The following is a 21,558-nucleotide window of genomic DNA, read 5'->3' as shown; positions in this document are numbered from 1 at the left end:
ATCCGATAAATAGGCAAGTGCAGCGCTGAATAGCACTAAACACATAGGCAGACACCAGAGGGAGGCTGCGGATAAATAAAGACAAGTTAGGACATCTTATCGATGCCCTCGACTAAGGTGCATCCCTTAGATTGGTAACATTGCTTTAAAGCACAATGGGGAGATGATGACAAATGGGATATGGAAAAATAGATGGCTGATAGTAGCAATATAAAATGTACATATAAGGGGAAATAATAATCTCAAATAATCAACACAAGTTGGAAGAGAGAAAAAGGGGGGGGGGGAAGGGCGGTGGTCAGCGACAAAGACGGTATGTTTACATACGACCGTCGACCGAGAACAATGGAGCGCGCTTGAATGGAGAGGGTGTCCGTTTAAGGGGCGCAACTATCGTTAGAGTAAAATGAGTAAATGGGAGATAATTCATATATCTTCTCTTCTAAACGCAGTATCAGTGCGCTAGTAACATTATCAAGGCGGACAGCCGAGATAAAGGAAATAAAATAAGATGTACAAATATATACATGGTTGCATCAACGATCAATTGAGCAACGCAGCATTAATATATTAATGCAATACTCAAATACATATATAGTGTCGCAGTTACTAAAGTAACTGCATACGGTAGTCAGGACAATCAAATGTAAATAATGCCGAGTTCAACACGTTTGATGACGTCATTGTGTTTATTTTCCTCCAAGTATTTTGTTTAGCAGGTTGTGTCCCTTGGTTTCTGGTCATTAATTTTTTTACTAATACTCACTCGCTACTAGTGACGTAGCGGACGGTCTGTCGATCTCTTTCCCATCTTGTAGTCTAGAGACAAGACGTTTGTCTTGAGGGAGCTCTGATGTTCGCCATGTACTTCACTACTGGATAGACTTAGTGTTGTGTCTTGGTGGATATTCAGATTATTCTTGAATTGGATTATCTTGACCCCTGTTTAGGGGTCTTATTTTAGGTCTTAGTTTCAGGCTTTAGATTGGTTCTAGCCTTGGACTATTTAACTAACTTTTCATCTTGGAGTTCTCTGTCTGATGTGTGGTGGTAAGGCGGAGGGTACCGTTCCAGACTTCGGCTGACTGTATTCAGACCGGTTGTTGGATTATGACGTTCAAGCTTTTGAAGGTATTGTGACCCACGCTGTGGACTACTAATGAATATTGCTCTACGTGTATTGCTAGTTGTTATTTGGACAACTACCTAGGCATACTTATTGAGTTATTGAAGTTAAGTGATTATATTATTTGTATTGAAATAGTCAATCACTTGAGATGAATTAGAGCATATTATTTCATATCAAGTATTTATAAACCTTATTGTAACTCACCTCATTATTATCATTCATACTCACTAAGTGTATATAATTCATTGCATTAAATTCTTAATTTTATTTTAATCATCATACACATGGTTTATTACTTTATGCATAACTGAATGTGTATGGTGTGACTGTTGGGCTGAGCTCGGGCCTAAATTAGCTGTAATACCTAGACACATTTCGCAATATATACTTTATTAATACATGAACACATTAATTCATGGTGATAATTCATCAAAGACCTGAAACATAGGACATGTTTATGTTTTTACTTACGACAGTGAGAAATACACAATGCACTAATTAAATATAAGTGAAGTAATAAAATACACATGATAATCTCCAATGAGAAATATGCACAAAGTAATTAAGATGAAACTTGTGATTAAGTTCGGCTTACCACCAGGTATTCCCCTAGGAGTGAGAATAAATGATATAGTCCAGACTCGATTGAAATCAGAGGGTCTGGCTTGATTTAATCTACCTTATATATAGGCCTGGAAAACATGGGCGGAAACAGGAAATGTCCTAGGCTAAGAATTATCTTACACGTGGTTGAATTTGACTCGAGGTGGGAGTCGCACCTTGGAAAGGTCAATGGGCGTGTTGGTTCGCGTGATCTCCTAGATCAAAGAGAGACGTGGGAGAAAGGGTGGGGGGAAGATGACTTTAACTGCGCCCGTCAGACATCCGGCCGGTAAGATCAAAGAGGCTGTGTTTTTACCTTTCCCCGATCAAGGGCAGATAAATGAAAGGACGCCAAGGTGGTGGACTAAGGTCTAGCCTGGAGAGTAAAAGGTGGGGCGGGTGAAGGAATTGGGGATAGGACGGGGAATATTAAAATAAAATAAATAAATAATAGTAAATAAAGATTAATGCTGTGATAAATTTGAGTGACTCTGACAGCGAGCTTTTGACTTGTCACAACAAGTAACCGATAACAAAGACAAACAGGCACAAACACTCTTTTCTTCCCCCGGCAATCAAATAATTAAATAAGATCAATCTGGTATAAACTTTGTCACATGAAAATTATGAGTCTGGTGTGAATGTACGCTTTGGTTTCTTATAGTTATAATGTTCTTTGTTTGGTGTAATGCACAAATTGTAAGACAAATTCAGTACAGACAACAAAGATTATTATTATTATTATTATTATTATGTTAGAAATGAACGAGTAGTCATTCTCTGGCGCTGCCAGGGTCGAGTTTCGCTAAAGAGAAACAAAATTCATCGTAGTCCCTTTAACAGTTTCCACTGAGGAATTTTCTGGTGATGTGGCAGGTCTGCAGCAGTACCGCCTTCTGACAGGCAACGAAGATGTTCCTAGGAATGTTAAGGGCCTTGAAGGTGTCTGTGAGGTCAGTTGTTATTATCCCCTCGGTTGATATAACAATGGGGTATATTGTTATTTTGGACAATTTCCATAGACGCTTAATCTCCAAGCCTAGGTTCCCATATTTTCTTTGTTTTTCTATCTCAGTTTTTCTTAAATTATGAGACAGTGGTACGGCGATATCGATAATGGTAGCGGTTTTTTCTTTTTTATCGATGAACAGCAGATCCGGGCGATTGAAATCTACCGTTTTGTCGGTCAGAATAGGCCTATCCCAGTACAGCAGATGTTCAGTAGACTCGAGAACCTCTTGCGGAGAGTATTTATAATAAGGGGGAGTGTCCTTACCGATCAATTTGTACGTCAAAGCCAGGTGTTGGTGTATTAACTTTGCAACTTGGTTATGGCGACCTAGGTAGGCTGATTCTGATAGGGCTGGACATCCTGCCATAATGTGTTCAATCGACTCGCCCACATTTCCACATTTTCGGCATTTGTCGACAACATTGAGTTTCAGGATATGCTTCTTGTAATTTTTTGTCCTGATTACTCTGTCCTGTATTGCTGTAACAAAGCCTTCTGTTTCAGGGTAGAGATGACCTGCTTTGAGCCATGTTAAGGAAGCAGCCTTGTCGATGTTGTCCCCATGTAATGAAGCCGGAAATTTTCCGTGGAGTGTTTTCTCATTATTATTATTATTATTATGTTAGAGATGAACGAGTAGTCATTCTCTGACGCTGCCAGGGTCGAGTTTCGCTAAAGAGAAACAAAATTCATCGTAGTCCCTTTAACAGTTTCCACTGTGGAATTTTCTGGTGATGTGGCAGGTCTGCAGCAGTATCGCCCTCTGAAAGGCAACGAAGATGTTCCTAGGAATGTTGAGGGCCTTGAAGGTGTCTGTGAGGTCAGTTGTTATATAATTTGTTAAATTTCAGGAAGAGTTTTTGCCTATAACCTGGGAGAGGTTTATCATCACAAATGTTTACACGGAAGAACGATTTGATAATTTCTATATTCATTTCTCTCGTCCATTTGATCCTTTTGGCTCCTCTTGTTCTACCACCAACAGCACCTCTCAATTGTGTGGGGTGCGAGTCAGGGAGTAGACCGACCTCTTGTGTTTGGTCATGAGGTTGTGAATCGCCCTCAGTAAACACTCGACTCGTTGGTGAATAATATTTACCGCCTAATTTACTTCATATTCATCGCTGTCCTGGAAGAAGCAATGGGTCCGTTCTATTTCCTCAAAATTCAAAAATGAAGATAAAAAAAATGAACGTGCGTTGACTAGTTTATTTTGATCTACTGTCTCAGTAAACAAGCTTTTTAGATCTAGGTCTAGTAATCATGGAAGTGACGCAGCGAAAATGGCGTCCCTAGCCTAGGATAAGAAGTGATCTTAAAACCAAGAAAGTTTTCAAACCCAATGCATGAAAACATCCTAAATACATGCAGACCTACAACCATGTAGCAGTGCTTCAGTATTTGTAAAGTCTAGAGTACAAATACCTCCTTGATCTCGCTAAAAATTATTATCATTATTATTATTATTATTATTATTATCAAGTAACAGGGAGTAATGACTTAAGCTCCCAGAGTCTTACTAAAAACCAGAATATACAACAGACCACGGGCACACTTCTCGGTGTCGCTTCATGTCTCCCAAACTGTTCCTTGGTATCACACAGGACAGCACTCAGCACAAGAATTGTTTAGGCTCCCTTGACTTCAGCCCAATCTACAACAGCTATTCTACCTTTTTAACATGTCTTATACTACTTGTGTTCAATGGCGTTCTCAAGCGCATAATTAGTGTGGCGAGGGACCGGAGTTACAATTATATATATAAATATATATATATATATATATATATATATAAATAAGTATGAGGTGTACTTTTTACTATTTCGTAAACTATCCGGTAGTTATATTCGACCGGAGCTGAATATGGTCAAGTAGTGAAAAAAAAGGCCAAATATTCGGCAGCAGCCGGACCCGGAGATAAAAATCCGGTGGAACCCTAATAAAAAAACAAATGAATAAAAAAATAAATGATAGTCCCTCCAGTTGGTGGCTCGGAACGGCTACTAAGCATAAGTATGATGACCGCATCTGGAAAAGTGACTAATTAGTGCCTATGCCCCCACACAATGCTCGCTTCAGGAGGACAAAGACAAGTTCTATGAAGACCTCAAAGAAGCCATTGCAAACATTCCTCAAAAAGAACATATGATCCTTCTAGGTGACTTCAATGCCAGAGTAGGATCAGATCACACTACCTGGCCAGACTGTCTTGGGCTTTTTGGAATCGGAAAGATGAATGAGAACGGACAAAGACTGCTTGAATTCTGCACATACCATAAGCTCTGCATTACCAACACATACTTCAGAACAAAACCACAGCACTGTGTCTCATGGAGGCACCCTAGGTCTGGGCACTGGCACAAGCTGGATATGATACTGAAACGAAAAAAGGACATTGGAAATATACTGCTGACACGCAGCTACCAAAGCGCGGATTGTGATACTGATCATACTTTAGTGTCCTGCCGGACAAGACTGCTGCCAACTAAGATCCACACATCAGAGGGAAAAAGAAAATCACGCCTGAATACTACTAGCACAAAAAATCCTGATCTTTGCACCGAATTTGAGAACAAATTAGAGAAAGCTTTTAAAAACTTCTCTGTGACTGAGGTAGAAAAAAGCTGGACGTTTATGCGTGATACAATCTACCAAACATCATCACTGGTCTTTGGAAACAAAACCAAGAAAAGTGAAGACTGGTTTGAAGCTAGTCTACCAGAAATGGAAACTGCCACTACGAACAAGAGAGCAGCCATGCTAATCTACAAGAAGGATCCCACCCCAAGCAACTTAAAAAGGCTCAGAGCTGCACGTAACAATGTCCGAAGAGTAGCGAGACAATGTGCTAACAAATACTGGCAGGAGCTATGCGAAGATATTCAATCTTGTGCCGAGTGTGGTAACATAAGAGGACTATAAGAGGGCATGAGAAAAGCCTTTGGACCTTACACCAGCAAGTGTGCTCCGCTCAAGTCAAAAGATGGCTCAATCATCAGCGATCGTGCGCTGCAAATGGAACGATGGGTAGAACACTATGCAGAACTCTACCAGATTGAAAACGCCATCTCACCAAATGCTATTTCCAACTTCCCATCACTTCCAGTTTTGACGGAATCAGACGAAACGCCCTCAGTAAAGGAGCTGAGCATTGCCATTGACATGCTTGCACATGGGAAAACACCCGGAGGAGATGGCATTCCTGCTGAAGTAATTCAGGCTGGAAAACATGCCCTAATCAAACCACTCCATGAACTGCTAAGCTTGTGCTGGGAACAAGGAATGGTTCCCCAGGAATTGAAAGACTCCAACATTGTTACAATTTATAAAAATAAAGGCGACCGCTCTGATTGTAACAATTATAGAGGCATCTCACTGCTTAGCATAGTCGGAAAGGCTTTTGCTAGAGTATTACTAAAGCGATTACAGATCCTGGCAGATCGTGTTTATCCAGAGTCGCAGTGTGGCTTTAGGGCAGGTAGATCTACAACAAATATGATTTTCTCTCTTCGGCAGCTACAGGAGAAGAGCAGAGAACAAAAGCAGCCCCTCTTCATAGCATTTATTGATTTGACCAAGGCCTTTGACCTTGTTAGCAGAAGCGGTCTGTTTGATGTACTAGAGAGAATCGGCTGCCCAAATAAGTTAAGAAAACTAGTGTCAGCTTTTCACGAAAATATGCAGGGCACCGTTCAGTTTGAAAGTTCTTCCTCCAGGCCATTCTCCATTAAGAGCGGTGTAAAACAAGGATGTGTACTGGCCCCTACACTATTTGGCATCTTCTTCTCAGTCGTACTATCCAGTGCTTTTAAATCCCTGGAAGACGGAATATACATCCATAGCAGATCCGATGGAACGCTCTTTAACCTGGCACGTCTTAAAGCCAAAACGAAAAGGCGTCGTATCTTGATAAGGGAGCTGCTGTTTGCCGATGACGCGGCACTCGTATCTCACTCACAAGGAGGTCTACAGAAGCTAGTGAACGCCTTAGCAGCTGCTTGTCAAGAGTTTAGCCTTACTATAAGTCTCTCCAAGACCGAAATTCTGGCACAAGACGTCGTAGAAATACCTATAATACAAATTGGGAACCACACCCTTTCAGTGGTGCGGGAATTTACCTACTTGGGTTCAACAATTGTCAGTAACCTAGACTTAGACATCGAGCTGACAAAAAGGATAGGAAAAGCTACCACAGCATTGGCAAAACTCTCCAAGCGCGTCTGGGAAAATGTAAATTGACCACAGCGACAAAAATCCTAGTCTACAACGCCTGTGTTGTGAGCACTCTCCTTTACGGCAGTGAAAGCTGGTCAACATACATGTACCAAGAGCACAGATTGAATAGTTTCCACTTGCGCTGCCTGAGACGCATAATGGGCATCTCTTGGAGGGACCATGTCTCCAATCAGGAAGTTTTGAGATTGGCCAATATGAACAGCATGTATGCTCTCCTGACACAAAGAAGATTACGCTGGCTCGGACATGTTACCCGCATGCTAGATGGTAGAATCCCGAAAGATATCTTATATGCTGAGCTTGTGGAAGGAGTCAGACCCAAGGGCCGCCCAAGACTAACATATAGAGATGTCTGCAAGCGAGACATGAGAGCCTCAGGCATCAGTGAAAGTATGTGGGAAAACATAGCCAAAGACCGGAGTGCATGGAGACAGACTGTGCGTGCTGGGACAACCCTTGCTGAGAACAAAAGAATTGAAGCGGCTTTAATCAAGAGGGAAAAAAAAGAAAGCTGCCCTGTCTGCTAGCCCTAAATCAGAGGCATACACATGTACGAATTGTGGCAAAGTCTGCCGTTCTAGAATTGGCTTGATTAGCCACACCAGATTCTGCCCCGTCTCAAGATTAAGCCAAAACCAGTGACTCATCTGGGCGCATCCATTGCCTTTCGAGACAAAAGGAGCCATATATATATAAATGAAAATTTACATTATAAACGCGCTTTACAATCAGCGCACTAATGACTGGCACATTTGTTTCCTTTTGTTATGACCTTTGAGAGGTTAGTTAACATGTTATGATATTATATTCCTTTACTATGTCATTCTGACCAGACGTCTTTCTAGCTATGCAGGTATATATTCTGAGGTAGAGATGAACGACTCTCACCACATTTGATTGGTTCAGTCCATTACATTAAGTTTATTAATAGACAGGTGACCACAAGTAAAGTACGATGGACATAGGTTTAATGTCAGCACATTGACACTCTCTCGAGGTCACACCTTACGAGGGAACTGAGTTTGTTTACTTGCTACTAATTCTTTATTAGGGGCTGGACTTCAAACCAAACCACTACACAAGAGGTAGAGATGAACAACTCCCACCACCATTTATTTGTTTAGTCTATTACATTGAGCTCATTGATAGACATGCAAGCACAAAAAAGATATGATGGACGTATGCACTCTCTCGAGCTCACACTACGGAACTGAGTTTGTTTACTTGCTAGTAAATATTAATTATGGGGCTGGACTTTAAGCCACACCTGTACACGGGTCACCGGAAAATGTGTTTGCTTATTTGAAGAAAAATCTCAATCACGTGCCTGGAGTACAGGCCACACGTTTTTACAAGTATTGTACCGAGTTTGCTTACTTGGATTTAAATATAAATTAGTTAGATGGACTTAAGATCACACACCTAAAAGAGTGACGTTTTACTACACTGAACACTTATTGTGAGATTTCATAGCCCAGTAAGTCAGTAACTAATTATTTTGTAGAAAAAAAAAAACAAGACAATGATTTGGGTTTATTGTTAAGGTAAAATTTACGACCAGGCCTATCTTTAAAGGGAGAGCTTGACATCCCTTTTTTCTTAATGTATTTATTATGTCCTTAACACTCATTTTATTGATAGACGTTGACCATTTCTTTTATACTGTTACGAATCTCACTATCCAGGCTCTATGCAAACTGCACCTTACACCACCAACTTAAAGAACTTGACAACTCAGGGCTCCAAAGTAACGTAACACTTTAATAGTTGAATAAATAACAACCAATACTGTACATTTGGCAACACGTAGACTGTACAAATATCTCTCCGATAAAACTGTACCGCCGTATCAACTCTTGCACTGGCCTCTCCGTCTCGTTCCGGGCTTGCACTGGGTTCAACAGTTCAGGACTGACGTCACACACTAGGCTCGTTGTGTCGGACTCGATCACAGACCAAGATCAAGACGTCGTTCGTCTCAACTGTACTTGATAGTACTCCGTACTGAACCGTCGTAATGCTCCGTACAGAACCACACCGCTGAACTGTGCTGTAGTCGACCGTGTTCTGGACTCCTGTCGTGAACCTCCTTTCTGAACCTTGCTGTATTAAGCCATTTTTCTCGACCGTCTTGACTGCGACACCTCATCTCTTATATAGGGTCCCTACTGGCCTTGTAGAACCGGACGAAACATCGCTCGACGTTTCTAGCTTCGTCACATGACTACATCCATCGTGACGCTCCTGAGCTCTGTTAACGACGTCGATCCTTGCCGAACCGCCATCGATTCTTCCCGAACCGCCGTGTTGACACTCGTCTCTTCTGACCGTCGTAACTCGTCACGGTTGACCGCTCGTCTAGCGCTGGCCTGGGGCGATTTGCGTCGGCTGACTACACTCACACCACTACCCCCATCTGTGCCACCACCAGGTTTATAACAATACAGAATTGATAATTACAACATACTAAGACACCACACTGTATATACATATTACAGTTTTACATTACATTAATACATATTACAGTTTTACATTACATTAATACATATTACAGTTTTACATTACATTAATACATATTACAGTGTTAAATTACATTAATACATATTACAGTGTTAAATTACATTAATACATATTACAGTTTTACATTACATTAATACATATTACAGTTTTACATTACATTAATACATATTACAGTGTTAAATTACTTTTCCTAACGTGTTAACTTGAATATTGCTCCTGGGTTAAATGTCTCAATTTGATATATATATAATTAACTCCTTATTTTTACTGTGTTTGCTTTTTTTTACTTACGATGCTTACTTAACAAAGGTGTATCAGGCCAGTACAAATTTTTACAAACCTGACACTCACGGGCTTACTAACGTGCCCTTTTATTACATTTACAGAAACCACGATAAAAACGGTAATTATAAAGGAAGATGCTTCTAACATATATTCTTTGCACAATAAAACAAAACAAAGATATGTTTGTAATTTTTGCATTGCATATACATCTTTAGAAAGAAGGCTAATTTCGTTGTTTAATTCTACTGGGCTAATAGTGTTAGATCTAGCAAACAAAGAGATAATATGCTGGAGTGTTAAGAAACAGTTACAGAGTTTAAAACAATAATGAATTAAAAAAAATATACAAATAATAATACAAATATTGGAAATGTATTTAGCAGTTTTACAAAATACTCAGCAACACATTTTCTTACAAGATGTGTAGGTTTCCGGCTTCAGCACCGGTCAAATATTATATTTTAGCATCTGGCCATATCAAGCTCGGGCCTAATATAAAATGACTATTGCTGTGCATTCCTAATATAAATAAATAAATAGATATCTACAATACATGGGCGTAGCCAGGGGGGGGTTCTTGGGGTTCAAACCCCCCCCCCCCGAAATGAAATCCCCCCCCCCCTTGAGGGGGGGGGGAGTCGGAATTTAGTGACTGATTTTTTGCTTTGATTTTGTTTATTTTAGGTGAGATTTTAATACTAAACCATCACTTGCCCCAGCACAACCAAAGGGGTTTTGAGTTTAAAACCACCTACCAGGGGGTTCGAGTTTAAAACCCCCTACCAGGGGGGTTCGAGTTTAAAAACCCCTACCAGGGGGGGTTCGAGTTTAAAACCGCTACCAGAGCGGTTCGAGTTTAAAAACCCCTACTAGGGGTTTTGAGTTTAAAACCCCCTACCAGGGGTTTTGAGTTTTAAACCCCCTACCTGGGGTTTTTGCAGTTAACTCCCCCTCTTCTATAAAACAAAACAAAAAAAATGCAAACGAAAATCCCCTAATTCCAAGAGCACAGTTAAGTAAGATTTTGATTTTAAAACCCCGTCTAAAATTTACGATAAACCCCCTCTTTAATATAAAAAAAAAGCTAATTACGCACTCAAAATGTTATGAGCGTAGCTAAATGGGTTTTGACTCAGTTTTTAGTTTAAACTCCACTTCAGTGGGGTTTGAAGGTAAAAAATACCTCTTTTTAATAAAAAAAAAAGCAAATTATACACTAAAAATGTTAGGAGTGTAGTCTATGGGGTTTTGAGTTTAAACTCCCCTCCAGTGGAGTTTGAAGATAAAAAGTACCTCTTCAATATAAATAAAAGAAAATTACTCACTCTAAAATCTATGAGCGTAGTCAAAGGGGTTTTGAGTTTAAACCCCCCGCCATCTTCAGTGTAAGAAAAAAAGCAAATTACGCACTCAAAATGCTAAGAGCGTTGCCGAAAGGGGTTTTGAGTTTAAACCTCCATTCAGAGGGGTTTGGTGCTAAAAATACATCTTCAATATAAAAAAAAGCAAATTACACACTAAAATTATTTGAGCGTAGCCAAGCCAATCGGGGGTTTTGAGTTCTTCTACAGATGGCTTTTTTTTTTAAAGTTTAAAACCCCTCCAGATGGTTTTGAGTCTAAGATCCCCCTACAGAGCATTTTGAGGTGGAAAACCCCCAATAGAAGATTTTGACGATAAAACATCTCTTTTCGATATAAAATCTAAAGCAAACTACAGTCACGTAATTCCAAGATCGTATTCAAGAGAGGTTACACATTTTTACCAGTGGCAGGGCTCCATTAATAAACTGCAGTGAATAGTCATCTACCGAAATCGAAAAACACTAAATATAGCTCAACAAAGATGACTAAGACAGATCTCAGGAGTCAGTAATAGAGATCGGATCTAAATCAAGGAAATCCTATGCCGAACTGGGAGTCGACCCCTTAGTAAGATTGTGAGAGAACGACGCATGAGGTTTGCGGGACATGTTCTCCGACAAAATGAATTACGCATAAGAAGAGTTGCAATTCATGGAGGTCCTCATGGTAGGTGGGAAGAGGCTTCTGACATTACCAGTGACAGATTTTTATGGAAACTGCTTGCCGTCAAATGTTCCGAACGGCGTGGGAGGGTCTAAGTCAGTAAGAATAGCACATTAGGTTTTTGAAATAAAACTTTTTAATAGCATTAAAATGGACTGTAGATACCTCAGAATATGCATTTTGTTGGTTTTCAATATCAGAAATAGTGCCTGGCGGCGCTGGGGGAGCTCCTAGCGCTCCCCTAGACCCCTTTGCTAGTGATGTCGGGGAATCTACAATTTTTTCACTAACTCATGGAAGAACCTATTCTAGGGCACAATAAACGTCTTCCGAAAGAATGAAGGGTCAGAATGTAATAAAGATTATGTACACAAACACACACACACACATAAATACATATAATTTTTTTTTCGCGGGGGGGGGGGGAGAGAAAAATTCACCCCCCCAAACCCCCCCCCGAAAAAAAGTCCTGGCTACGCCCATGCTACAATATATATAAATATGTAGATAGAAATAAAGTAACATTTCCTCAAATACTAAATGACCAACCTAACTGACACTATATATCAGCATTGTTTAATGAGTGTGAGCGTAACCCCATCCACACGTAATGACTGTTGATGTGTTTTATTCTATTTTTTTGTTTTGCTTGAAGGTGAAATTTAACGTAAAACCATTACTAGCACCAGCGTTACAAAAAGATGAACTTTAAAACCACATCTTCAATATATAACTATCGCAATTGACGCTAACCTATTTCCATGAGCGTAACCAAGAGGCTTTTGATGTTACCCCCCACCCCAATTATTCATTTTTTTTTAAAAGTAAACAGATAGCAACAAGTTCATAGAGCGTTGCCAAAGTAGTTTTTGTAATTATCTCTCAACATAAGGCGGTTTTCAATTAACGCAAATCCTTTCGATTAAAAAAAAAAAAAGAAATAAACTACAGTCACCAATAATTTTATGACTCTAGCCATGGAGAGTGGAAGTTTAAATTCTATTCTAATAAAAAGAGAAACAAAACTACAGTCGTTAAATTACATAACGTTAGCTAAAACAAAGGTTGCATGTTTAACTCCCTCCCTTTTTTTTTTCAATAAAGATAACTAGTCACAAAAATCTACAATTGTACTTATTGAAGTTTCACATATTAAATTTCCAATACCAATAAAAAAAAAGAACAAGATTACAAAGAGTGTTTGTGTTGCCACACAAACTCAGAGGCGGCCCCGGTGGAGACGGATACCTGTCGGATCCGCATATTCACAAGGAATATTCAAGACGTGATTTTGTTTTGATTGTTAAAAGTAATAATGTTTCAAAGATTTATTTGGCGTTGTAAAAAAAAAAATTAATATAAAATCTGCCGCTTGTCGTCGGAGGATGGCATCGAGCAGGGTATGAAACCGAGACCGTAGAGATAATCAGTCCTGCACGCTAACCGTACAACCAGGCATTGCTCTTAATCTAATGACAAACTGGTTACAAACTAATAGCATATTATTGATAATATACCTACACATTACGGAATGACAACTACGGTATATGTACAATATGTCAAAAGAGCGATTTTAGATAATCTTTTGGTATTGAGCATATTCACTTAAATGGAACTAAAATGAGGATGTAGATCTACCTAAAATAAACGTCTAATTTAGCACTCTCAATATCTATATCTACTTGATCTAGATATAAAATATATATTTAGATAAGATTACTGTAAAAAAAAAACAACACACTAGATAATCAATTAATAGACTAATCGCAATATTACATTTTAAAATAGTAGATTAGTTTTAGTATTTTATAACATTGCAATAATGACATATTGACAATATTAGAAATAAAAATCTACACTTTAAGTTTAGAGATTAAAATTATAGATCTTGATCTAGTCTAAATCATGGCTGTCTGGTAGTGCGGTTTGCGCGCTGGATTGTCGTTTGGATTCATCGATGGTCTTAGGTTCAAACCCTACACGCTCCCATCTCCCGTCGTCCTGAGGGAGGTTTGGACTACAACTCTGAAGGAACATCCGAAACATGTAAAACAACAAACATTCTAAACTAGATCAATAAATTCTAGATCTAGATTCTACAATGATTTTAATTTCAACTTAAATCTAAATCTAGTTTTTAAAATTTAGCTCTAATGTAAAAAAAAAAATATCTATCTCTAGTGTAAAAAAAATCTAGATCTAGTGTAAAAAAATTAGATTAGATCTAAATCTAGCTATTATGTCTTTTTAAAACGCGAGTAACATTACGAGGTTTAATAAACATTACTATACCGAGTTGTTTTAGCATTTAAAGAATTTATTCCATATGACGTCAAAGGAAAAAAATCCACCACGTCACAAGGCCTAGTTAGACTAAAACATATCATCTATACGAGCAGCTTGTCGAGTGTTCATAGACATTGGTGCACCGAGTGAGATCTTTAAGCATTTCATTTTAAGAATTAACTTCATATGACGTCAAAGGAAAAAAATTCCATTACTTCACACGTCATAGTTAGACTAAAAAATGTCTTCTATACGAGCAGCTTCTCTATGGTTCATAGACATTGGTGCACTAAGTTAGTTATTTTAGCGTTTCATTTGATGTGCCAGTTAGACTAAATATGTATATAACATATATATAAAAGGATTAAAGAATCATTTTGTTTTTGTTTTGTCTGTCAGTCTGTCTGTCCGTCATATTAATAGCGAGGAAAAAAAAGGCTAAAAGCTAATGAAAATCTGATTAAAATTTAATTTCCCTTCCGAAACATCGCATTAGTTTTAAGTTTTTTATAATAGATTGTTCCGGATGTTTATATATTTATAGGGAGAGAAAATAAGAATTCCAGATTAACCAAATACCGTTAATTAATTTTTTGGGATGGATTGTTATGAAAATTAGATGTACCATAGCCATATGGAGAGATTTTCAAACCATACTGTGGTTTTAGGAAGTTGTTTTCCTTAAGAATCGGAACACAATGTTAATGATAATTAGATTTTCTTACATTTTAGCTAGAAAGTTAAATGTAGTGTAAGAGAGAAGTGTGATTTTACATAAATAGAGTTAAAATATTTTTCATAAAAAATCAGGAACAACCAATTTTCGTAAATGAGAAAATTATTTGTATTTAGGGGTGCACCGGATAGTACTTTTTAATAATTTGCCGGAATCGAATATGACCGGATAGTAAAATTTGATATTCGGCCGGGGCCGGAGTCGGAGCCGAATACCTAAATGTCTTGTAAATAGACTTGTATTGCTGAGCATTTTACGAAACTATTAAATAACATACCTATATTTGTTGGTATTATTTTTTTCCTTTTAAAATACCTTATTGTTTTAAACTGTGTTACTGATTGATTTATTAAAGATAAACAGTATGTATAAACAGACATTAATCTGTGTAGCATGAGCGTGTCTGTGTGTATGTACGAGGCCACCAACCATTTAGGCTGTGTGTTGGAGAGTCAATGTAAAATATGTTAGTATATATTTAACTAGTTACTCATGTAAATCTCTCATCTGGCTTGTATGGTGGTTGGATGTATGTGTTCAAAAATTTCTGACCAACAACCGGTCATCAGACTTGTAATTTTAAGTCCAAAGACTGCTTCTGGTTCTGGCTTCAAGGGCTTAATACTGATAGCTGTTAGTTAATAGTTGGAATCTGAAGCGTAGTAAGTCATATATTTATTAATCCATTTGCGGCAAACGATATTTTATTAACCGCAGGAACATCTATTATACCTACTCATATCATTAGCCTTAGATATTGCATAAATGAAGCATAGATTTAATTGTAGTCTATAGGCATATTATTGATATCTATGTTTCGATCTACAGTTATATATATCTAAGAGCAGTAGGAAAATAAACTATAGATGAAAAAAAAACCTCACCCACACCCTTCCTACCAAAAAAACATAAACATAAATAGACTTTGTGTTCGACTGATTGTAACAACCTGGTCAGATAGACGTAGTGAGCCTACACATCTAGGCCTAGTGTAGTGTATATAGATGATTGTGTTGACCTTCACGCGTAATTTTTTCATTGGGCATACGCAATAGTGTTTAGTGTGCAAGCAAAAAAAGATAAAACATTGGCATGGTCAGTCAAGCATATAGATAAATTATATCCGTACATTAGTTACAGAGGTCTAGTGTTTCTTAATATTCCAGCATATTGTTTCTTTGTTTGCTAGATCTAATTGTGGTCCTTTAGATCAATTTATTTTCTGCGATGTTAAATTTTACTGTAAGGTTTTCCTTTATGTATTAAGTCAATAGAATTAAACAATAAAATTACCTTTCTTTCTAGAAGTTTTAATACAAGGGGAAAAAATGAATACACGCACACATGCACATATTTGTTTTATTTTATTGTGCAACGAACGTGTGTTCAGAGCCCTAAATGACATTTCTGTCCAAGTAAACAAACTTAGTCTCATCATCTAGTCACCTCTAGACAGTGTCAATATTTCTCAACAATCTGCGTTAATCCATTCTGGCTTAAGAATGGTCAATGTCTATCAATACATTGTCATCGATTAAACAAATAAGAAGTTGGGGGTGTTGAGTCTCTTGAGCCCTCCCTTTAAAGATACCACTGGTCAGTGTCTGTTTGGCTTGTAGTTCAGCCTCCTAATTGAGACTTAAAGTAAACAAAATTATTGTCCTGGCCAATAGTATAAAAGGTGTGGCTTGTGATCCAGACCCTTGATTGACAACCTATCTCATAATAAACAAACTCATACCAGATTAACTTTATATAAATTTGGCTTTTAGTCCAGCCCCTAATACAAATTCTTCTCCAAGTAAACAAACTTAGTTCTCTCATAAGATGTGACCTCTAGACAGTGTCAACACGTTGAAATCTGGCTTAATGTGGTCACCTGCCTATCTGTGAACTCAAACTTATGGACTAAACAAACAAAAGGAGATGGGGATTGCTCATCTCTACCTCTGGAGATATACCCCCAAATCTAGATAAATTATCAGCGTGACGTAGTTAAGGAATATTACATGTTTACTAGACCACTCAAAGGTCAAGAAAAGCTTTTAAAATGTGCCAGACATCGCTGCTACGTATGTAATGTGAATTTATAATGTAAAGTTATATTTCTATTTAGATCAACACGCCTTGTCTTTGTACTAAAAAATATTTGGTGCATAGTCATAGTTTATAGTTTTAAAAACAAATTCTTTTATTTGAAACAAAAACGTTAATGTATTTCGGAACTGACATTATTGAATCATGTCCACTTTATGAGTATTGGTATATTTTTATTAACATGGAGATTTAGTTTAAACTTCTTGTTGGACATCAGCGTCGACTACCTTTATACTGTTTGCCTTTCGCCTGTGTTGTTTCGATATTTAAGTGTTACCTCCGTTTGGCGTATCTGGAAAACACTTAGCGCGTAGGCGCATAACAATATTAATAGAAATACTGGTGTAGATTTTACTATCCGGTTTACTATCCGATAGGGATATCCGACCGGAGCCGTATTGTGCCGGATAGTAAAAAAGTGCCGAATATTTGTCAGAAGCTGGAGCCGGAGCGACTATCCGGTGCACCCCTATTTGTTTTATTTATTAAAAGAGGGATTTCAAACATTTATTAGCGTTTTAAGATTTTATATAAAATTCGGATCATTTTTGGCGACGATTTGTAAGAAAATTATAGTAATATATGTCGATTTCTTTTTTGAAACAAAATCCGGAACATTCTTTACCGATTAAACAATTATTATTATGTTTCAGCAAGAAAATTAACTGTAAAATAAGTTTAAAAAGTGATTTTCAATAATCGTTTCTAGAAAATTACTTTCTTTTTTTTTTTAAATCCCTAACAACTTATTGTCGATATTTTTGAAAAAAAAATTATTTGACATAAATTTGTTTTAAGTTCAAAATTCGGAACAATGGATATTGATAAATAAGCTATAGTGACGTAGTGTCAAAGAGTATAAGTGTAATATTAGTCAATTATATCATTATACGTTGCACCTAAACTTTTCAAGCCGCATTTAATTGTGAAATTATATTTTTCATATCTCTATAGTTTTCGAGATATGAGTGTGACAAACGGACAGACGGACATTTTGCACAAACCTAATAGCGGCTTTTTCCCTTTACGCTAAAAAACTATCACCAGTACATTTTATGAACGTAGCTATAACAGTTTTGATGTTAAGACTTTGTCTTCTAAAATATTTTAACTCAAAATCCGTTCCTTTATATAATAATAATAATAATAATAATAATAACAATCTTTATTATCTGTATAGCAATTTGTCTTACAATTTGTGCATTACACCTAATAAAAAATATTATAACTATAAGAAAATAAAGTGTACATTTACACCAGACTCACTCATAATTTACATGTGACAAAGATTATACAAGATTGTTCTTATTTAATGATTTGATTGACAGGGGAACAAAAGAGTGTTTGTGTCTGTTTGTCTTTGCTATCGGTGTCTTGTATCTCTTTTGTGATGGTAAAATCACAAAATCCTGACACAAAGGGTGATTCTTTATTTCGAGGATCTTGTTAGCTTTTTTATAGATGTTTGTCTCAAAAAACTGACCAAATGGGGTTTCTTATTTGCCGATGTGGTCCTCAAAAACGTTTCAGAAACTGGCGGAACGTCACACGTCTTTCTTTTATTGTAAATATTACTCTATCCGACGTGACTGGAGAAAGTAGAGTTTCCTATAGATCTTTCTGGGAGCGTCGCAGAGCCGCTCGTCTAATGCTAAAACACAGCACTTTACCTATTTGTATCCATATATATATATGTGTTCTTATGTGTATATTCGAGTATAGAGGAACAAAAATTAACTCTACCAAAACCACCACTCCTATTAAAAAATCCTGAATACGATCTCGTATATTGGACACAATAAAAGATAACGCAATGTGTAGTGTAAGCCTGGAATTTAGATCGAGGCTACTTCGAAGTCTTCTATCTTTAAAAGATTTAAATAATACTTTTCTTAGTCTAAAAAAATATTGGAAAAATAATAATTTTAATATCTATTTATGTATTGAAAATATTCCCCAGACTTTCCACTAACTCTAATATAATCTGATATATATATATATGTGTGTGTGTGTGTGTGTGTGTGTGTGTGGAGGAGGGAAGAAACAAATTTCCTCCAACAAAAAATCATCGCTATCTCACTATACACACACACACATTATAGAAAGACAGACTAACAGAGAGTCAGAGACAGAAAAATATCATAGAACTAATAATAATAATATGATTAAGGACGAAAATTGAAAACCAAATTGAATTCCTCCTTTTTTTTACATATCATAGTGTCACAAACCGCTGTGAGCCCACAACCGTTTGTGTGTGTGTAGCAGAACAACCGCAGTCCACTACCATGGCCTTAGTTATTGTGTAAAGTTTTAAGTTTATTTCTGTTATTTATATTTTAGAACTAATGTCATTATTTATGTTTTAATATATTTTAATTAGATTTGTTTTATTATTGGAAGTTTTATTATTAGAATGTTTATTTTGTTGTCACGGGACCAGAGTACCTAGGCTACAACGAGGACGGGGTGATCTGGGGAAAGGCAGTTGGCGCGGCCTACGTCATCACTGGTCAGATACCGATGATGCATGTAGACGTAACCACTGAGGTTATGCGTCACTGATGATGCAAGGGGACGTAACCACTGTGTTGCAGTGTAGTCCACGTGGGAGGAATTTTGCTCTGAAAAAGGCACAGTTGGTTGGCGTGGGTCTTGTAGAGCGGACGGTCGTATTTCCCACTTCTGCTCGTTTCCTAATCTGGTACGAGAAAACTATAGCAGAATGACTCCATGATTAGAGACATAGTCATTAGAGATCTGAGTTTAGTTTTAGTAGTTGATGTACCTGTATATGACGTTTCATTTGGAAGATTATATGTTGTGTGTAAATAAAGTTACAGTTTGAAGTTATAGTTTCTAACTATATTCCGGTGTTTAGTTTCATATCTTAATTATATAGACTAACACCAAAATCGCGTCAGGGCTAAAGCCACCAAAGTTCCAGCGTCAACAGTCGGGCCTCCAGAATCACCCTAGACTACGACCAGTTCAAGCAGGCGCCAGCACACTGCTAGCGTCTTGTGACACATAGTTTATGATACAAAATGAAATCAATTTTTTGCTCTGTTGTTTAGTTATTTGTCAAAAATGCAGCTTTGTTATTTACTATTTAAACATTTGTGGCAAGAAATATTAACAGTTTTAAACAATTGAAATAACTTAACACTTTTAGAATATCTGCGTTTTTTAATTAATGTGAAATATGTTGCAGATATGTCTACTTACCACTAGGTTCAAGCTCATCCAACGTAAAATCTCCAAACACTGACCAAAAAGGTCGTTTGAAGATACGAAAAAATAACAAACCAGTCAGTTGTGTCTTAGGATACAGAACAGCTTGTGAAGACACAGCGAAGGCGATGAAGAATGCAAAAATGATGAGTAGAAACTGGCTCAAAATTTTAATCTAGAAATAGACATTATATTTATCATGTTATTAAATTAATAAAGTGATAAATGAATTGTTCTATCTATCTATCTATCTATCTATCTATCTATCTATCTATCTATCTATCTATCTATCTATCTATCTATCTATCTATCTATCTATCTATCTATCTATCTATCTATCTGTCTATCTATCTATCTATCTATCTATCTATCTATCTATCTATCTATCTATCTATCTATCTATCTATCTATCTATCTATCTATCTATCTATCTCTAATATATCTATCTATCTATCTATCTATCTATCTATCTATCTATCTATCTATCTATCGATCTATCTATCTATCTATCTATCTATCTATCTATCTATCTATCTATCTATCTATCTAATCTATCTATCTATCTATCTATCTATCTATCTCATCATATTATATCCGGACATCTATCATATTTAATATAATTTTTATTGAACATTTCTTCTTCCATATTTTTTTTTCTAATTGACCTTTTTTTCTAACTTATTTTGTAACTATTGTTGGCCTTCTTCACCCAAAACAACTATAGTTTATCATTTATTTATATGTTTGTAGTAATTTCAAATGAAAAAAAGACTATATTTTGTATTTGTTTTTGAATTTTTGATTGTATATCCTGTTTATACAATTTAAAAGAAATGTAACAACTTTAATACATCATATTTTTCATACCATATCGAGGAAAACTATAAGCCTTGGTCCTAATAGTTGTATGACGTAGCAGAACTCTAGAGTAAAAATACAAAAGAGCATGAAGTCAATACTAAAAAGTGTTAAAACGCAGTCCATTAGTTGCTGATTGTCCTGGTGTAAGTAGGCAGCGATATGTAAGATCCAGGAAATGAGAAATACGACAACAGAAAATCGTTCTATGTTGTCTATGTAATTCCAAGTTAACATTTTGTGTCTCATAACTTTCCGTGTACACTGAAAGTAGTTTGAATGAAAGTAATTATATAGTGTAATTAATATATTTAGCTTATTTATATTTAGAATGCTTGCTATGTGTTTATTTAAATTATATTTATGAATAAATTACTAGAGATGTCCTACCTGATCGACGATTTTAGCTAGGTAGCATATTACCCAAATCAAAAGTACCCATTCAATCCAATGTAATGTGTCAGCTGCTAGAAAGAAGATTATCCAAATAGCAAAGAACCCCAGAAACATAATGTGAGAGATCTGTGTTAAAAAG

At 36.8% G+C, this 21,558-nt stretch overlaps 1 protein-coding gene across 6 annotated transcripts in view; it reads right to left on the bottom strand.

Annotated features, from left to right (window-relative positions):
- LOC106051110 (transient receptor potential cation channel subfamily M member 2-like) overlaps positions 1 to 21,558 on the bottom strand; it is a 220,678-nt gene that overhangs the window by 103,681 nt on the left and 95,439 nt on the right. For all 6 annotated transcript variants that reach the window (XM_056003788.1, XM_056003786.1, XM_056003789.1 and 3 more), the window contains exons 18-20: positions 21,414 to 21,545; positions 21,033 to 21,287; positions 20,160 to 20,340 (exon numbers count right to left, since the gene is read on the bottom strand). In XM_056003788.1, coding sequence (XP_055859763.1) covers positions 20,160 to 20,340; positions 21,033 to 21,287; positions 21,414 to 21,545 — 568 coding nt within the window. The remainder of the gene's footprint in view (positions 1 to 20,159; positions 20,341 to 21,032; positions 21,288 to 21,413; positions 21,546 to 21,558) is intronic.

This window comes from Biomphalaria glabrata, chromosome 11, assembly GCF_947242115.1.
Source record: "Biomphalaria glabrata chromosome 11, xgBioGlab47.1, whole genome shotgun sequence".
In the NCBI taxonomy this organism is placed as follows: Eukaryota; Metazoa; Mollusca; class Gastropoda; family Planorbidae; genus Biomphalaria; species Biomphalaria glabrata.
The sequence above is the reverse complement of the archived record's forward strand: the minus strand, read 5'-3'. Positions and strand labels throughout refer to the sequence as shown.